The sequence below is a fragment of the Pleurodeles waltl genome, chromosome 6 (genome assembly GCF_031143425.1).
Source record: "Pleurodeles waltl isolate 20211129_DDA chromosome 6, aPleWal1.hap1.20221129, whole genome shotgun sequence".
Taxonomy (NCBI): domain Eukaryota; kingdom Metazoa; phylum Chordata; class Amphibia; order Caudata; family Salamandridae; genus Pleurodeles; species Pleurodeles waltl.
Window position 1 is genome coordinate 1379319086 of NC_090445.1, and position 18454 is coordinate 1379337539.

The window sequence follows — 18454 nt, forward strand, 5'->3', positions numbered from 1 at the left end:
TTTTTGTTGCACTTCAGTGCCACCTTTAGCCTGAGTAAGCACACACCCACACTCCTAGTGTATACCTAAGGCAGGTCACTGACCGACTGACAATAGGTGGATGCATGGTAGGGTTTCGGGTCTGTCAGAAAGAATATACAGGATTGCCAAATGAAAATTAAGGTTGCAAAACACTTAGGAGAACAAACATTAGCAAGACTAACTGTGTGAGACCTTTTTTTTTTTTTTTTGGCATGTACAGCAGTACTGCTGCTGGGCAGCATGGCTGAAGGTAAAAAAATAAATTTAAAAAAATGCTAAAATGTGGTCAATGCTGGCCACGTCCTAGTGTTTGTTTTATTTTTTACTTTAAGCCATTCTGCAAAGCCAATGGCAGTGTTTGTTGGGATAGGTGATGAATTTCTAATATTTCCTTTTCCCTCTTTTGGAGCAACATACATAGCCTTCGAGCATTCCATCCACTGTATCAGAAGTTGGCAGTACTGACATATTATCTGTGTCCCTTGCAAGACCTCTTAAAAGCAAGGTTTCCTGGCGAGCATGTTCATCAAGACACTTGGCATTGAGCTTTTCACCCTCAAGGTGCATGTCTGTGAGGAAGGCGCTCTCATAATTGAGAGTGTCCGCCATGCATATCTTCTGCTGGTGCTCAGACAATATATAGAAACATATTCTAGGCATCCATAAATCCATTGCACTCTGTTCCATTTGGTATATTAATTGGTGTTTGACAACTTCACTCCAGGCGATTCATTGGAGTGGACGGAATGGGAAGACTGCATGTTGTGATCCTATGGGGAAGACACATTTCCTGGATCCCACCATCTCTGTTTAATGATTTTAAATGTAGATAATACAGAGAGCAGAACTTATCGTACCTTTCTAAATTGCAGCAGTGAAGCTTTTCTTTCAGAGATTTGAAAAGTCAGAAGCATCACTGATTCTGATACTGCTTACTCTACTTCGAAATAGCAGCTACACTTACTAGTCCACATCAGAGTAAGTAGTGGCTTTTGGACCCTTCGAAAGTGGCATCGCCAAAGTGCCGCAAGTAGGATAAGGAAGAGCAACACATTAAAACGTGATGCTGTGTATGGTTCGATGATGAACCAGAGCTGAAAAAAACACCTTCCACAACTATGCAGTGAACGATGCCTCCACTCATACAAATTTCCTTCATGCAGACAGCACATTTTACCAAATTATTTTACATACCTTACTAAACTAAATTAGCAGCCTGGGCTCACTTTCTTTTAGATCGCTGAACCCACACTGTCTAACATGTTTGTCCACACATGTACTTGAACATCTTTGCAGATAAAAGGGCATCAACTAGGGAGATGTGGTGCCTCAGAACTTGGTGTTTCACAGGAATCTGAATTTATTTCTGAATCATAAAATATTACTCCAATAATGAGCTTTACAAAAGGGCACTCCTACCACAGAAATAAGTTAGCATTGTTTTGAAGAAAAAGACAGTAAAATGGGTCCCTCCCAAAGGACATCATTTTTTTGTGTTTACTGTATTGTCTGGTAACTGCACAGTTATTTCATGATTTGAGAGTCTTCAACATCGTTCTGTGCACAAAGAAATTTGAGGTGCTGACCCCTCGGTTAATGGGCGTTGCTGGCCTGGAAGGAGTTTTGTATGCACTCTTCACTTGTAGATGTTCATTTTCACTATTCAGTCCAGAGGCTACACAATTGTGAAAGATTTATATTGGAGGATCAGTATAGTTACTACAAAGAACTGTCTCTTTGTATTTGTGTGTTAAATGGTGTCTGCTTCAGGTCTTGAAAGATGAGGAATCCAGGTACAGTGTTACCTTCATGGGTGGCTCGTCAAAGTAAGGTAGTTAGCAGAAGAGTCTTTTCAGATGACAATTGAGATGTTTAAGTCTTTGGTTATCCATCGATTGGGATAAACACTTCGGTTACAAGGAATTAAAAGGAAGACTCTTTGATAGCACCCTCACTTAAATGTTTCTTTTGAGAGACAGACTTCAGTTCTTCCACACCAAGACGAGATCTATGATAAATTAGTAAATTTAACTTAATAAGGATTACTAAATCCATTGTGTCCTGCTGGCAGCATGCCTATTTTTAATCGGGTTGCTGACACCTCAGCATATCACTTGGGGCATCTGGATTTCAACTCACCCAAAAGCTTGAGACTCTGGGAAGACATGGTGGTCATTTCTCAAAAGCATTGAACCCTCAGGATGCACATCTTGATCTTTATTTGAGGAGCATTTTGATTGACTGTCTTCATTGGTTCCCTTCAAGGATGGAAAGCTCTATTGGTTCACCTTCCTTTACAGGGAATGTGGCTAGAGGCAGATGCCTAACAGCAACATTTTGAAGGTAGGATTATTGTATCAGTCCTGAAGTCCTTTATTCCATATTTAAGAGGACAGTGTGTTATGGGGTTAATAATGTATTCTCTAAGAAAGCATTGTGAAGGTAGTATCTTAATAGTCACTCCAAAGTATACAAAATAGTGATGGATGGAATGCTTGAATTAACCTCAGCCACTGGTAATTACCCGGGCCATATGCCAGACCATCTTCCCATCACCTTTTGTGTGTTTGATAGTCACACTGGCAGTGCTGCATCTCCCGGAACAGATGCCCTCATAGAAAATACACTCAGGAAAGGGTTCTGGGAAGAGCCAGTATGGGAGCTAAATTTAGACTTCCTCAATTTTCCTTTTTTATTGATAGAAAGTGGTAGATATAGATCATGAATCACAGTACAAAGCACATTATGCAATTTTGTATTAATGTAATCCTGAGAATCAGGTGCTGACATCGGTCTTCTCTTTTCTCCAGCCTCTCTAATCTTCAAAGTCTTTCAGAACTTCGAGAACTCAAAAAGATCAAAAAGATCAATGATTCTCAAACTGCACTCTCCATTTCAAAATGGCAGATACACTTAGTGCCCATCTGAGGTTGGAGTACCTTACAGACCCTTCTCTTGTGGCATTTTCACAATGCCGCCAGTAGGATAGGAAGGAGCAACACATGCAGAATTGATGGCGTGTATGGTTTGGTGATGATCTAGAACCCACGCATCCATAGGAGGATCCACTCTCTGAGGAGTGGACAGGAGCTGAAGCCACTTCAGCCCATGTCACACTCCTTGAGTGTGGCCGAGCCAACCTGTGCGGTATGAGGAAATACCAAATTGCACTAGCCCTGCCTCAGCCATGGAAGCAGTGCCCGTTCACAATGCTTGCTGCCTGAACGGTTATCTGTTTTTGACTTCATGGTCACAGGTTCAAATTCTGCGAGGTCCATTCACCTTTCATCATCTGAGGTTAATGAAATGAGAACCCTTCAGTTGGGGAACGATAAACATCTTATTCAGCACCGGGATGCCCCAGTGGAGTAGCACCTGAACAATGCTGAGAATAGTGACCAGGAGAATGGAGTGAGGTAATCTGGTTGAGGGAAGATTTGGGCGAGTGAAACAAGGACTGCCTGATGGGCAAAACAGAGGTGTTAGAATTGTTGTTACCGTCCCTTGCCGAGCTCTTATTCCCAGGGATTTACCTTTTAGTCCCGCGTATATTTCAACACTTTGTAGAAACCCGTTGGTGAATGCAGACCCTCGAGCCACACGAGTCTGAAAAAACTATTACCCAAGCATTTTATTTTCAGAGCTGGACCTACTCAGACAAGTGCCAGAGATCCATTTTCACTTTCATTGTAGCTGGAGGTGAATTCTGGGTTCTTGGTTACACCACACAATCTTTGCTTCCTGCGGGCCCAGCCTGATATGCTAAGCACGAGCAGTAAGCAGACGCCCTCGGTGGGCAAGCAGTAATCCTTATGAGATAATCAGAGCCCCTCTCATCTCTACTGCATAAACCCGTATTGCTTAGGGTATGTTATAATAACAGAAGGGCCCCACGTTCTATTTTTATCCTTTATTTGGAGGAGAGCTTGTGCTAAAGGCGCATGAAACGGGCAGAACAGTTGTCAATTAGTGAAGGCATGAAAGAAAAAACATAATTAAACTAAACAGCCAAAAGATATGTTTATAGGAATTCTTTGACGGAGTTTAGGAAACATTTGTATGTTTGAAATGAAAATCCATTGCAGTACGTAAGCATTTGATAAAATAATACACCACAGTAAATTATCACTTTTAATTAACGTTTTTGATATATTTAGGTGACTTACTATAAGGTAACAATTGAAAAAGACCCAAAATTGTGATGCATTGCTGTTGCTTTAGTCCGACTATTGATTGTTGTGGACGGAGGGCAATATGAAAATATATACTGTATATACTGTAGTTTGAGACATGCTTGATTTAATAGCATATACAGATTTAACATTACCCTTACAACAATCCCCTTAAATACTTCGGTTCAGACTTAGTTTTAATTTTGTTTGGAGCTACTTCTCTGGATGCTCTCAGAACAGAACTCAGTTTTTGAGGGGGGAAGGGGAGGGCTACCTATTTTAACTACAGAAAATGATTGAAAAAGCCACGAGTATGCAGGAGGTAGTCATGTACACTAAAGTTACATTTTCCTTCTGCACCACACAGGGATGGGAAAATAGGAGCCTCCCTTCCACATGTTCTATCCACATACGTGCCCTTCCATTCGTTCCCCAAAAGTCTCTCCCCTCTATCTCTCAATACATACCCCTCTTCCATCTACAGTGCATTGTGACTCATAAAACTGTGTTTGTTCCAGGACAGATTTGGAAAGCATTTTACCGCCGAGGTGCAGAAGGAGCAACTATCAGACTGCAGGTGAGAGACTCGCTGTGTGTATGGCTATCACTCGGAACCTCCGTAAACCCCAAACCCTAATTACCGCGAAGCTGACACACGCCTGCTTTCTGACCTCATCCCTAGGATCGCTTTGCTCACGTGGAAAACTGTATATGTATTCATTTTCAAACTTCACTGGTAAGTCATGCAAATGACAGAAGCTCTTTGTAGTTGCTTTTTCTGGCTCCATCTTTCAGCTCATACAAAAACTGCAGTGGTTATCTGGCCTTACACTGATCTCTGATGCACTGAGAGTATTTGTGCTTCGACACCATTGCCAACTCGTTGTGGTGTGTATTTGTTTTATACCCTTCTCTCAATATTGTGATGCTTACCATTTTTTTCATCTTTAATCTAGACTTGTTTTTATTTTATTTTATTGTTTATTTGAGCAGTCGGCACCATCTGTTCTAATGGACATTTCTTTTCCAAGATTCCTCTCCTTATGAAGATCCCCAGATGTCACACTAGAGCCAGAAACTTGTTCCTAGCAGTACTTCTCCAGCGCTGACAGATGGTGCTACTCAGCTCCAATTGCAGCTCCGTCTCCCTCAAAGTATCAACATCTGTCTATATATGCAAACACCTGTTGCGCTGCCATCAGTTCCTTTTGTTCACTTCCTTTCTAATAGATGTCTATAACTCTAATTTGTTTTTTACTTAATTTTTTACATTTACGGTGACTCTTATCCAGCAGACTAGGCAACATGTCTGTCCCAGTGTTTCAGGATTGAAACCTCGATGACGAAGTCACTAACCAATATCAATCTGACCCTCACAACATCTGTATGGTGTGCCTGTGGCCGAATCACAAGCCCTTGACAAATGATCTATATATCATTGCATCTGAAGGCCACTGGAGAGAGGGAGGCCCATTGTTCATGCCCCAGCTCATCCGAAGACCCAAAAATGGTCACTTGTAGTGGCCTAAGAAGCATACTCCCAAAGGAGGAGGTCTTACTCTGAGAAACGTTCAGAAAGTCGCCGATATTATTTTTCCGGTGGCAGCTTCTCCCTTGGCGCGTATTCCTGTCATTAAAAAGTTTCATCCAGATTTTTTGCCTTCGGCCACTGATTCAGCTCAGATTGTTTCTTTTTGGAAGGCTATGCTGGACTTTTTCAGATTGCTCCTTATTCCTTTGTGGCTCTTCCAGCTCCCAAGCGAGGACAAGTCCCTTTGGGCCCTGAAGCTCCAGGTCTGATGCCAGCTAACCCTGGGACTTTACAGGCCAAAAGCTGGCTTGCATGACTGTAATGCTGTCAATTAAACTAAGAGGATACAATGCCAAACTAATTCAGCACTCTTAATCTAAATAATGAAATTATTAAGGCACTTCCCAAATATCAAATAAAAGGTATACAAATTCATGACAGAATGCAACAGAACATGTGTATATAAAAAGATAAATGTATATATCAAGTGGTCAAGAATAAAAAAAGAAATGTGCAATGTGTTAACAGAGCATGTATGCATAGGCTAAATGATCAGATTTAAAATGCATCACCATGGGTGTTGACATCATCCTCGCCAGCGAGACTAGTGAACTCTTGATCAACCAAGGCAGGACACAACACCCCCCCCTCTCGATTGGATCACAAAGATCCTAGGCAGCGTGTCCGCTTTTATATCTTAAACCACCTCAAGAAGAAGGTTCTAGGAACCCCTCCCCTCTATTAAGGAATTACATGCTCCCAATGTTTATTCTGAGATGGACTTGTACATTCCTCTATTAAGAACAGTCTCAGCCTTGTGAACTCGTATCTAGTCCGCATCCCACATAAAAATGTTCCTGCACTGTCGGGCTCTTTGTTAGTGAAGAAAAAAAACATGTTTTGTTAGGAAAAATACTTGCACTGCCCTGCAACTGCAGCAGGGCACAAATTGGAGTTCATGGTCAAATGATAGCTAAATCTAAATAGCATCACAATGACACCAATGCTGCTTTGGATTTCACCACTGGTGAGTTTTCCCTCAGAGAAACTTTACTTGTTCATGGCTGCTGAACATAAACCAGCAGAGCCACCGAATTGTGCATTTCTTCCTTTCAGGAAAAGTCCCACATCCTCACAGAAATTTTCTAGCTGTGGCTCCATAACCTATTCTTCTCTTCAAAAAGGCTTAAATGGAACTAGTGCATTCATTGCAGTAACTGGTCTTTCCTTCCAAGCCAAAATTTTAGTCTGAAAGCTTGGTGGTTCAGGCATATTTGGTGAAAATGAACTCCAGCGCCTTGCATAATGAGCCTTCAGACCAGGAATCCAAATGTCAGAACTCCATGGGGGATGAAGTGTTGGCTTTCTGCACTGTGGGCGTACACACCGAATTGCGTAGTGTCTTTTTGGGTGGTATGTGCATCCCCTTCAGAAATGCCATAATTGTCAACCATGGGCTTCCCAAAAGATGTTAAGCATCCATTCTCGAAGTGTTAAGAGAGGCCTGACTCTTCAGACACATTTTGAATATAGACAACACTTGGTTGATACTAGGGCCCTCTCTACAGCAGCAACAGTGTGACCTTGCACAAGCGCACCTTGATGCACCCAAAAAAGTTTTCAGAGACATCCAGACTGTGTTGATGGATATGCCTTCTGCTGGTGAAAACTGTTTTTTTTTTTTTTTTTTTTTTTAAAGAAGCAGACTTCTCCTTGAAGCATTACAACACATCCCTCGGGACAGGCCTCTCCTTCAAAATAGTTTCACCAGCAGTACATTTATTTGTTTCCAAAGTTCAGTCTTCCTAGTAGAGACCACCTTAGCTACCAGTGCAGACAACTCTGCAATCCCTCTTTTTGTGTCAGGGAATGCTTAAAAGTGCACCTTAAGCAATCGTTCCAACCTCCCCTCATTTCCACTGACATTGTAGCTTCAAAGCTACTCTAAGTTGCCATCTGTTAACCAGCTTCTGGTCGAGGGAGAAAGTCCTGATTTATTTTGCCCAGTGGGAGATGATCACCACAGACCACTGAATGTATCAGCTGATATACAAGGACAATGGCTTCCTCTTTGATGTCACCACTCTGGAGCATCTACTAGAACTATGAAGTGTTTTATAGACCATGCTTCTATCTCAAATGTGGCAGTCCTGGCCTTGTCACAGAAAAGGGCCGTAAAAGTAATAGCCCCTGGAGAAGAGAGGTACACAGGTATTTTATCTACTTTGTGATCCCCTAGAAATATAAGGGCCCAAAACCCATTCTGAATTTGAGGTTTTACAACCTTTTTGTCCTCCCTGACCTGTTCAAAGTGCTATCTATGAGCTGGGCCCTCAAGGATTCGAAGTCACAGGTCTGAATGGTCTCCTTGGAGCTCTTGGATGCCTGTCTGCACCTCAAAGACACTTCAGCCTGCAGACATTACCTTTGCTCCACAGTGAGGTCTCTGCACTTTTGATTTGCATTGCTGCATTGTGATCTGATGATCCATGTTTCACTAAGATGCTGGTAGCGACCACCCTCAGAAGATTGGGTTTTAATGTATGTCCTTACTTGGACAAATTTATATTTCATGTACTCTGGCCTTGTTCATTACCTTGGGACTCTCTGTTAATCAGCAGAGGTTTCTCCATGCTCAATCTCTGCATCTGTCTTCACCCATGCAAACCTGAATGTGTAATACATGATGGCTATTCCTCCTTTTTAGAGTGGCGACAATTAAGATATGGTTAGTGTTTTGGGCTTCAGTGCCCTGTAAGGGTCTTAAAATTCTCTGCCTCTTAGCCTTGATTGCCTTTTGCATCCTGCTGGTACCATAAACCTGGGAGAGAAGGAGGGCCATGCAATGGTGTCTCAGGTGCCAATGGTTCTACCTCTGTACCTGGGAGGAAATCTTCACCACTGTCCTTCTGGATCTTGTGTGACGTATGTCCTCATAGTGGGCTTTCCTTTCTGTTCGCTGCAGTCATAGGCCCCAGTCTTGACAAATCCCTCCTTGTTGGCTGGGATGCTCATTCTAGGGGGGAGAGTATAATGTGTGAACTTTAGTCTTTGGCAGACTTGCACATCAGTGCGCTGGAACTGTGTGTAGTCAATGCAACATTGAGGGTTTTTCCCTTCTTTCATCTTATGCTGATTAGTGCAGTTCTTTTCTGATAAAGTTGCCTGTGTCCATTACTTTAGCAGATGGGGGAAGGGTGGTCTCATTCATATGCTGGAAGGCCACGTGCTTGTGGCAGTGAGTTCTGAAACACTGAGTTTTTCCAGAGGCAACCAATTTATGGAATGTCAGGCCAGGCGACTTGCTTCACCCATCTCTCGAAGATTGCAGATGGGAACTCTGCTAATGTTATGCATCTGGTCTTTTCCCAACTTGGGCGTCACACTTTCCCACTGTGCTAATAGAAAATGTACTCTCTTCTCTGCTCTCAGGTCACAAGGCGTAATTTGTGTTTCCTCCTATTCTGCTTATCTCAAAGGTCTTCACAGAACTTATGCAAGGTTTGTACAGTGCTGATACTCCTCACCCTTGTCTTTGCCAGGAGGATATATGCCGATCTGTTAGAGCTCAATGTTAAGCCTTCTCTACCAAACAGGGCGGATCTGCTTTGGCAGCAGGTTGGTCTTTCCCTTCACCCCCTTACTCTGGCACTTCATCTGCAAATTTGGAGATTGAACAGTTCCAATGAGAGTTCCAGTTCCAATGAGAGATTTCTGACAAATACATTTTACAGCAGATTTTTTGAATTACAAATACCCTTCTAGTGTTTAAATTGGTGCAGGAAATGTTTTTTCCAACCGTGGCTCCCCAGTGATACCAGACATGACACCACCAGGGTATGCTAGACAGCAGTGACACTCAATTATTTTTTTTCTCTGTGCTTCATCTGTGTGGTCCAGAGCTCTTGTGGTGTCTTACTGCTAAATTCTTAACCTTTGACAGTAACTGTATTAGTTCAGACCCTGAAGCCTCCAAACACCATCAAAGCACTGTCCTATGTTCTTTCGGGGCCTCTCTCAGTACTGATCACATAAGTGGTAGTGATGACTGACGGAGCCAGTTCCAGAGCCCTGCCGTGGAGCCAGTAGGAGAAAGTATGACCCCTTGGGGCAAGGAAAAAGGTCAGGACTAACTTCATTGATGAACCACTATATGAGCCTTTCCCAATGCCCAAAAAGGTACTCTGTTTAGACTTGATTTTTGTTTCACATTCAGATGTCTTTACTAGGGAGGATTAAGCCCTACTGACTCGCTGAAGATGACAACTCAGAAGCTGTTTATCCTTGAAATGCTGATGTTAGCCTTCATTTGGATTTACAAAATGCCAGTGGCCTGGATACTGTTCCAGAAGTTGATACATTTCCAACCACTGTGGCCCTCCTTAGGAGTCAGTTTCCTCTCTCACAATATTTGCTTGGAAGGTAGCAAAAGCATTGGAACTGACTTTCATTTTTCTGGAAGTGATGTAGGGCATTCTGTCAGAAATGTTGCATCCCTTCTCAATTTCTGAGGAGCTGCTGTGTTTTTTTTTTAATGAGCCTCTTTGAGACCCATTAATGTAGGTATGGTCTGTTTTTAGGCCCAACAACTGCAGCCCGATGGACAAATCCTCCAGCACATGGTTTGTCCTACCATCCATCACTAGAAAGTTGTGATTAAGATGTTGTCCTCTTTTGGGTAACAAAGTTTTTGCCTCCTGAAGCATGGCTTTTACACATAGCTAATGATACTTGCCATTTCAGCTGCTATGCCCATGATTTATGGGGAACAAGCAAAACAAGCTGTCATCAGTCTGCAGGAGAAGATGAAGAAGCTGTTCTTGGATCTAGTAAACAATGGACTGGATGCATTAAAAGAGATAATAAAATGTGACTTTGTGAACAACATGGCCCAGCCTATGAGTGCAGCCAGCACTCAGAGGATGGATTGCACTGGATATTTGGGGGGCTGTCCCGATTTCGCTTGTGGACATGCCCTTTTACAGAGAATAGCTATATGTAGAGAAAGCAGATTGTTCGATGGAATGCACTAAGAACAGTAGGGCAAAAGCCAAATCCTTTTCCTGGTCTCACCTCCACAGAAATCCCACTAACAATTTTGTAAGTTCCATGGTTACACTATAGGACTATGCAGCCCCAGAAGCGGAAACTGTCTCAAGCTCTTCAAATGCCTTCTTTCGAGCAGTGGTGGATTTAGAAAATATCAGCTGCAGAAAATCCTATTTCCATCATCTTCTGTTGGCTCTGCTGCCTCTAAACTCATTTGACTATCCCCAACTTGCCAGTTTTCCGAGGTAGAGGAGAGGTCTACCAGTTTGTCACCAGCTGGGGATCGATCCTGGTGGACTGCAGAGTATTGCATCTTATCCACTTGGTACTGCACCTCTTCTTACATATCCTCCTCTTCAGACTGCCCGCCTCTTCAGAACATACTCGTCAACACATCCCTTGATCGTTGAGGTAGAGGCTTTTACCTTAATAGTAAATAGTGCCATAGTTGTGGTGTGTGTGGAGGCCTCCTCACTGAGCTGGAGTGTTCATCTGGGCTAAAGAACAGCATAGGGCCTTTGGTCTGTCTCAAAGCAGCACTTGCTCGTAAATGCACTTGACCTGCAAGCAGTCAGTATTGCTCTGAATCTCCTTCTACTCCCATCTCAGGGGCCAATGTCCAAATTCTGTCAGTACCACCATCATTCATTAGATCAATATGTGGGATTGGATGGTGGGCGATTCGGCCTATGAAAATGGGTTCAGCACCTGGGAATCTTCCAAGTGGTGCCTCGGCTCATGAGCTTTCTCAGTGTGAGAGTGGGTCTTCTTAGTTGCCTATTAACTGAAGTGCACGATTGGGGGCTGCACCCTAAATTGACAGAGGCAGTCTTCTCCAGATTCGGATTCTGTTTGTGCATCTCCTTGTCAATGCCCATTACAGGAAGTGTCCACAGTTTTGAACCATACACTTCTCGTCTAATGGATCCCTGGAAAGACCTTCAGGTTTTGATGGTGTTGGGCTGGCTGAAATGGCTCCTATCCAAAGTACTGCAGAATATGTAGGAGGCTCTGATGGAGCTGATTCAGATTGTTGCAGAGTAGTGGTGGTGGTGGGGGGGGAGGGTGGATTTGGTATGCCTAACTGTAGGTACTCCACTTTTGGCCACCTCTTGGCCACCACCTGGTAGGTGCTCCACCACAATTCAACAACATTAATACTGCACATGTGGAGATTGAGCGGTATCAGCTAGAATCCTTTTGCCTTCCAGAAGAAGTTGCAGACCTCAGCCTGGGAGACTGCCACCTAAGTCCTCCAATTAGGCCTCTATAATAGATTTGTGCATTGCGGTGAGTAGGAAGGCACTGATTCTTTTAATTCTTACCTTTTTGATGTCTTTTAAGGCTACCTAGCAGTGCTGTCTCAGTTCGTGCTTTATTTTTATGCTATAGTGGCCCTCCCTGTTCCACTTGTAATACCTTGATGAGGAGCAGAAACGTATATAGGAACTGATTTCAGTACAGTGATTGGCACCTAATAATATACCCCTGTGATGTTGCATTGTGTCACAGCCTCAGCCGTTTGGCTTCACAGGGCAGTGCTGGAGATTCATCAATGGGGTAAAATGTTTTCTGGACACGTCTGAAGCCGGTCCCAAATATTTTTAAGATGTGGAATCTGTGGGAATATTATGTATCCACAAGAAACTGGTAACCGATTCTGTTTGCGCTGGGAGGTATGAGTTTGTCTCTTAGTGTGAGTCTGTAGGTTTAGATCCTTTTGAGGCTTGCCTGTTGGATGTTATGCTCTTTGCTCTGTCTCTCTCTAAGCAGGGTGTTTTACATTTCAAATTGAAAGAGTACTTTTTGCAATGTCTGTCTTTGTGCCTTCCTGACCAGCCTTCTTTGTTTTAATTACCCATTGTGGCTCGATTCTTAAGAGGTTTTTTAATATGTTTCTGTCCTTGCTCGTTGTTGTGCCACTGTTGGACTTAATTTTGGCACTAATTGGGCTTGTAGCATTGCCGTATGAACTGATGCACACCTCGTTCTGTTAGTCTTTAGACTTTCTTAGACCAGTGGTTCCCAACCTTTTGACTTCTGTGGACCCCTACTTTAACAGTGCTGGAACTCGGGGACCCCAAATGAATCATTATTGGAATCTGGGGACCACTCCATGAAGCTGGGGACCTAATCTGTTAATATTATTACATTTTATTAGCAGTCATAAACCCCCTTGGGAGTTTTTGCAGAACCCCACGGGTCCCCAGACCACCGGTTGGGAACCACTGCTCTAGACTGCCTTTTTAGTGATCAGTACTTGATCTGTAGGAGATAGAAGTTACAGGCCTTGATGGTCTAGTCACTGTAGTGTTTTACCCAGACAAGTTGGACCTGCGTCCTTGCCCTATCTGTTTTCTAAATGTGCGGTCTATTTTTTTATATGTTATTGTTTCCCCCTCCTCTTCGTTTGAACAATGAGAAGCATTTACACAGCCCAGTCCCTAAAAGTACTGTTTTAAATTACATCTTTCATATGAACCTAAACTGAGTTGTTGACAAGCTTTTTGTAGGCTTTTTCTCCCTTAGTCACTCTTTGTTTTAAGATCTTTTGTGCCTAAAGTATAAAGGACCGACCGGTTAGCATTTGTACACATTTTACGTGAGCCACAGAGACTTCTGCTGCCCAGGCCAGAGGCTCTAAGTGACTGATATTTACCCTGTGGCCATATGGTCTCAGACGCACACCTTTGCCAAGAATTATTCCTTGTCTGCTCAAGCGAGGAATGATTTCTGCTTCGCTGGTGCTGTTCTGCATGACTATGTGGTTTAATGGGCACTACACAGACATGCATCCAGGTGGTTACTATTTTGGACTTTGTTCATAAGACGAGAAATTTGCAGAAAAAGTATTAATCCGAAGAATAAGTTACTTATATTTGGGAATACTATGTTCGATGCCATGTGTAGCTGTAGATGCTTTGTATAAGTCCGCCATCTAGTGTTGGGCTCGGAGTGTTACAAGTTGTGTTTTCTTCAAAGTTTTCGAGTCACGAGATCAAGTGACTTCTCCTCTTGGTGATACTGCGCAAGGGCATCGAGTTCTTGTTAGATTGTTTTCTTTCCACCGTCGGGTTTGGATGTGTTTTCTCTCACTCTGATCGATTTCGGTTCGGGCCTTCTGAACTTATTCTACTTTTCTATAAAACTGTCGGTATTGTCTCGATTGCGTTTTCTATTTGTAGTTGATCCGATTAAACTATTAGGTTGATTTTTGTTTTTTTCCCCCACCCTTGAAAAGGGGCCTTGCCCTTATAGGGCCTACTTCAATGTCGGGCTCATGGGACAAACTGTCACGCCAAGTTTTCATACACTGACCAGCATTTGGTGTGTAACCTCTGTTTATCTCCCGACCTTCTTTCGATGCCTGCAGACCATTTAGATCTAAGAAGACTCTCCAGGACTGAAGAGCTCATAGACTGGAAATGGCGTCCAAGCCCACAGAAGATACACCTGATATTTTTGGTAAGAAACATGTGCAGGAGGAGGAAGAACAGAGTATGGCTCTTTTCATCAGAGGCTCTGATTCTGAACACAACTCCAAGGTGGACAGCCACTTCATGTCTCCGTCGCAGTACTGGAGTAAACCTGCCCCATCACACCACCCAAAGACATCAGAAAAGTCTCAAGCACTGGTCCTTGGTCCTCCACTGCCCTCAGGCCATGGTTGGATTCGAAAAACAAGTCCGGAGGACCATACTTTGGGTTCGGCACCGAGAATAAAGATCAAAGTGCATTTGGCACCAACAAAACAGACTATTCCAGCTGTCTTGGTACCAAGCCAAAAAGTAGAGACATCAATTTTGGAGCCGAAATTTTTTTTATCCGATTCGGAGCCAACACTTTCGGATCAAGTAAAAGACTTGGTGAATAAACCTTCAGAGCCAAACACTACAAGTAGTAAACCACACAAGAAACCTAAGACATACACCAATTTTAGAGGTCCTGGATGCTAGACAGCGCAAATAAAAAAATCAGAAGGGCACTGGAGGAATAATTGATTCTCCTTCAATGACTATTGAAAGGAAGTTAACCTTTCAGGAGACCTTAGATGCTGGACCTCCACCAAAAGGGTCTCAAAGGACAAAGAGAGAGAAAAGGTTTTACAGCAGAAACAGCCTTCACCATCACATTCTCCTCCTCTTCTTCCTTCCACACCACCATCACCCACATAATTCTCACCACAGACATCCTCAGCATCACCACACAGGGATGATATTAGTGTTGTTCAGCAGGAAACGGATCCAAGGGATCTATATGACCCTGATCCTATTACCTCAAACGATCAACAATTGTACGCTGCTAGACCTTCTCCACCAGAAGACACTACAGCATTACAATCTGCTCATAGCAAGAGCAGCTACATACCATAATGTGCAGTTGCACACAGACCCGATAGAGGCCAGAATTGTCACTCCTAGAGTAGATACAAATATAGACCGGCTCCCTCAGACCCAGTTTTCATAAGAACTTAGTTACCACCGGATTCAATAGTGGTTAGTGCAATAAGGAAGGGGGGCTAACAGCCAGTCAACAGGTGGTGCTCCTCCTCCAGATATGGAGAGTACAAAGCTAGACACTGCTGGAAAAAGAGGAACCTCACAATCTGCAAATAATTGGAGAATAGCTAACTCCCAAGCTCTTTTAGCTAGGTATGACAGGGCCCACTGGGATGAGATAGAGAAATTGTTGCAATACCTTCTACCAGAGCATTAATGCGGAGACAGCAAATAGTTATAGAGGGACAGGCAATTTCCCATAATGCTATTAGATGCTCTACAGATGCAGCTGACAACACAGCTAGAGGCATAAACCCCAGCGTAGTCATCAGAAAGCATGCTTGGTTAAGATGCTCAGGCTTCAAGCCTGAGATACAACAAGCTGTCTTAAACACGCCCTTTGACAAGGAACATCTGTTTTGGCCCAGAAGTGGACATAACTTTAGAAAATCTGAAGAAAGATTCTGAGATGGCTTCAGCGATGGGTGTATTATACACTACAACTGTTTGAGGCAGCTTTCGTAGACCACAATTTAGAGGTGACTTCAAGCCAGCAGCCACAGAAACAACATCCACTTCACAGCAAAAACACACCTCACAATTTTACACAAGAGGTTCATTTTGAGGTTCCTACAGAGCATCCAATAATAGAGAAAGAGGCAAACCATCCATTTTCAGAGGTTCCTCTGCTGCAACTAAACAGTGACTCCCTCACCATCCCCACAGCCCACACATCTCTTGTGGGAGGAAGACTGGTAAATTTCTGTCTACAGTGACAAGAAGTCACTACAGACCAAAGTCAAACAAGTCTCGAACTGATTCTGTCAATTATCCAACATGGTTATTGTCTAGAACTCATTACTATTCCACCAAACATCCCCCCCTTGTTCACACAGACTTACTCAGGACCTTGTCAGTCTACTGAAAGAGGAGGTACAATCACTGCTACTCAAAGGAGCCATAGGGTTAGCACCCATATCCCAACACGCATGAGGAGTATATTCACTGTACTTCATAATACCAAAAACAAAAGATAGCACATTAAGGCCATTTCTGCATCCCAGGCCTCTCAATCTATATGCTTTCTCAGAACACTTTCATATGGTCACTCTACAGGATGTTATTCCCGTATTACAAAAAGGAGATTACATGACAGCATTAGATCTCCAGGATGCATATTTCCACATTCCCATTCATCCAGCACATCACAAATACCTAAGGTTTGTCATCGCTGGAAAGCACTACCAATTCAAAGTACTACACTAAGGGTGTTTACCAAATGTTTAGCGGTAGTTGCAGCATTCCTCAGAACACAACACATACATGTCTTCCCATATCTTGATGTCTGGCTAATAAAGGCCAGTACAAGCCAGGTATGTCAAAAACACACTCAGTATACAATAGCTCTCCTACACAGTTTGGGATTCACAATCAATTACCTCAAATCCCACCTACCACCATTACAAATACAGCCATATTTGGGAGCAATTCTCAACACAGTCAGGATTAGCATACTCAAACCCAGTAAGAATTCAGGCACTCCAAGACTTAATATCTCAACTACAACACAACCACACTTATACAGGGAAGTTCTTAGGAATGATGGCTTCATGTATAGCCATAGCTCCAAATGCAAGACTTCACATTCTGGCACTGCAGCAGTGCCTCTCAACAGTGGTCTGTCACAGGGTCAACTTCAGGATCTAGTGTCGTGGGACTGCCAGACTTACTGCTCTCTGCAATGGTGGAGTCACTTCAATCTATTAAAAGGGCATCCATTTCAAGACAGTGTGCCTCAGACCACCATCACAATAGATGCATCACAAACAGGTTGGGGAGCACATTTCAACAATCTCACCATACAAGGTGAATGGGTCTCCAACTAACAGACTTACTACATAAATTATGTGGAATTACTAGCAGTATTCCTAGCACACAAAGCTTTTCTGACACATATTGCACACAAAGTAGTGTTAATATGCACAGACAATATGACAACAATATATTATCTGCAGAAACAGGGCGGGGAGGACACATTCATCACAATTATCCCTTTTAGCCCAGTCAATTTAGAGATGGGCCATTCACAATCACATTCAAATATTGGCAGAGTATCTCCCAGAGAAGGACAATCAACTAGCGGACCTGTTAAGCAGGGCGCAGCAACAAGTCCACCAATGGTAAATTCACCAGCAAGTATTTCAAAAATACTTTCAAATGTAAGGAACTCCAGACATAGACCTATTCGCCACAAAAGAAAACTCAAAATGCCAAAGCTTTGCATTCAGGTACCCACACCCACAATCCAAGGGCATTGCTCTTTGGATGAACTGGTCAGGTATATTTGCTTATGCTTTTTTCACCTCTCCCACTCATTGCGATTCTTGTAAAGATGAGATAAACCTCACTCACCTTGATTATCACAGCTCCCACATGGGCACGTCAACATTGGTACACAACGCTGCTCGATCTATCCGTTGTACCTCATCACAAGCTACTAAACAGACAAGATCTGTTGACCCAAAACAGAGGTCAAATCAGACACCTAAATCCCAGCACACTCAATCTTGCGATATGGCGTCTGAAGTCATAGAGTTTGGTTACCTAAAACTTCCATCTGAATGTATAGATATTATAAAGGAGGCACGCAGACCTACAACTCGGAAATGTTATGCTGCTAAATGGAAAAGTTTTGTGTACTGTTGTCAACCCAGAAATATTGACCCACTTAAGGCTTCAGTACAAGCTATTGCATGCTATTTGTTACACTTAGAGAAAGCAAATCTGAGATATTCCTCTATTATGCTTCATTTAGCAGCTATATCAGCTTATCTTCAAAACAGACAGCATATTTCCTAATTTAGAATTCCTGTTAGAAAAGCTTTTATGAAGGGACTTGAGAGAAAACCCACCTAGAGTTCCTCAAGCTCCGGCATCCAATTTAAACATTGTACTCACAAGACCTATGGCCCCACCATTTGAACCTATGCATTCTTGACCCTACAGTTCTTATCAAAAAAGGTTGCTTTTTCAGTAGCAATAACTTCTTTAAGAATAGTTAATGAGGTTTTAGTCTTCATTCTTAATGGGTTTCCAAGAAATCTAACCTTTTCACTTTCTGTTGTAACGTCGTGCGCTGTCATTTGGCTTGTTCAGTTCCGCCCCATAACCTTTCCTGGGTG

The 18454-nt window shown here is 42.9% G+C and overlaps 1 protein-coding gene across 7 annotated transcripts in view; it reads left to right on the forward strand.

Annotated features, from left to right (window-relative positions):
* Positions 1-18454, forward strand: part of ATP13A2 (ATPase cation transporting 13A2) — a 671851-nt gene that overhangs the window by 328654 nt on the left and 324743 nt on the right. For all 7 annotated transcript variants that reach the window (XM_069240690.1, XM_069240693.1, XM_069240692.1 and 4 more), the window contains one exon: positions 4712-4770. In XM_069240690.1, the coding sequence (XP_069096791.1) occupies positions 4712-4770 (59 nt within the window). The remainder of the gene's footprint in view (positions 1-4711; positions 4771-18454) is intronic.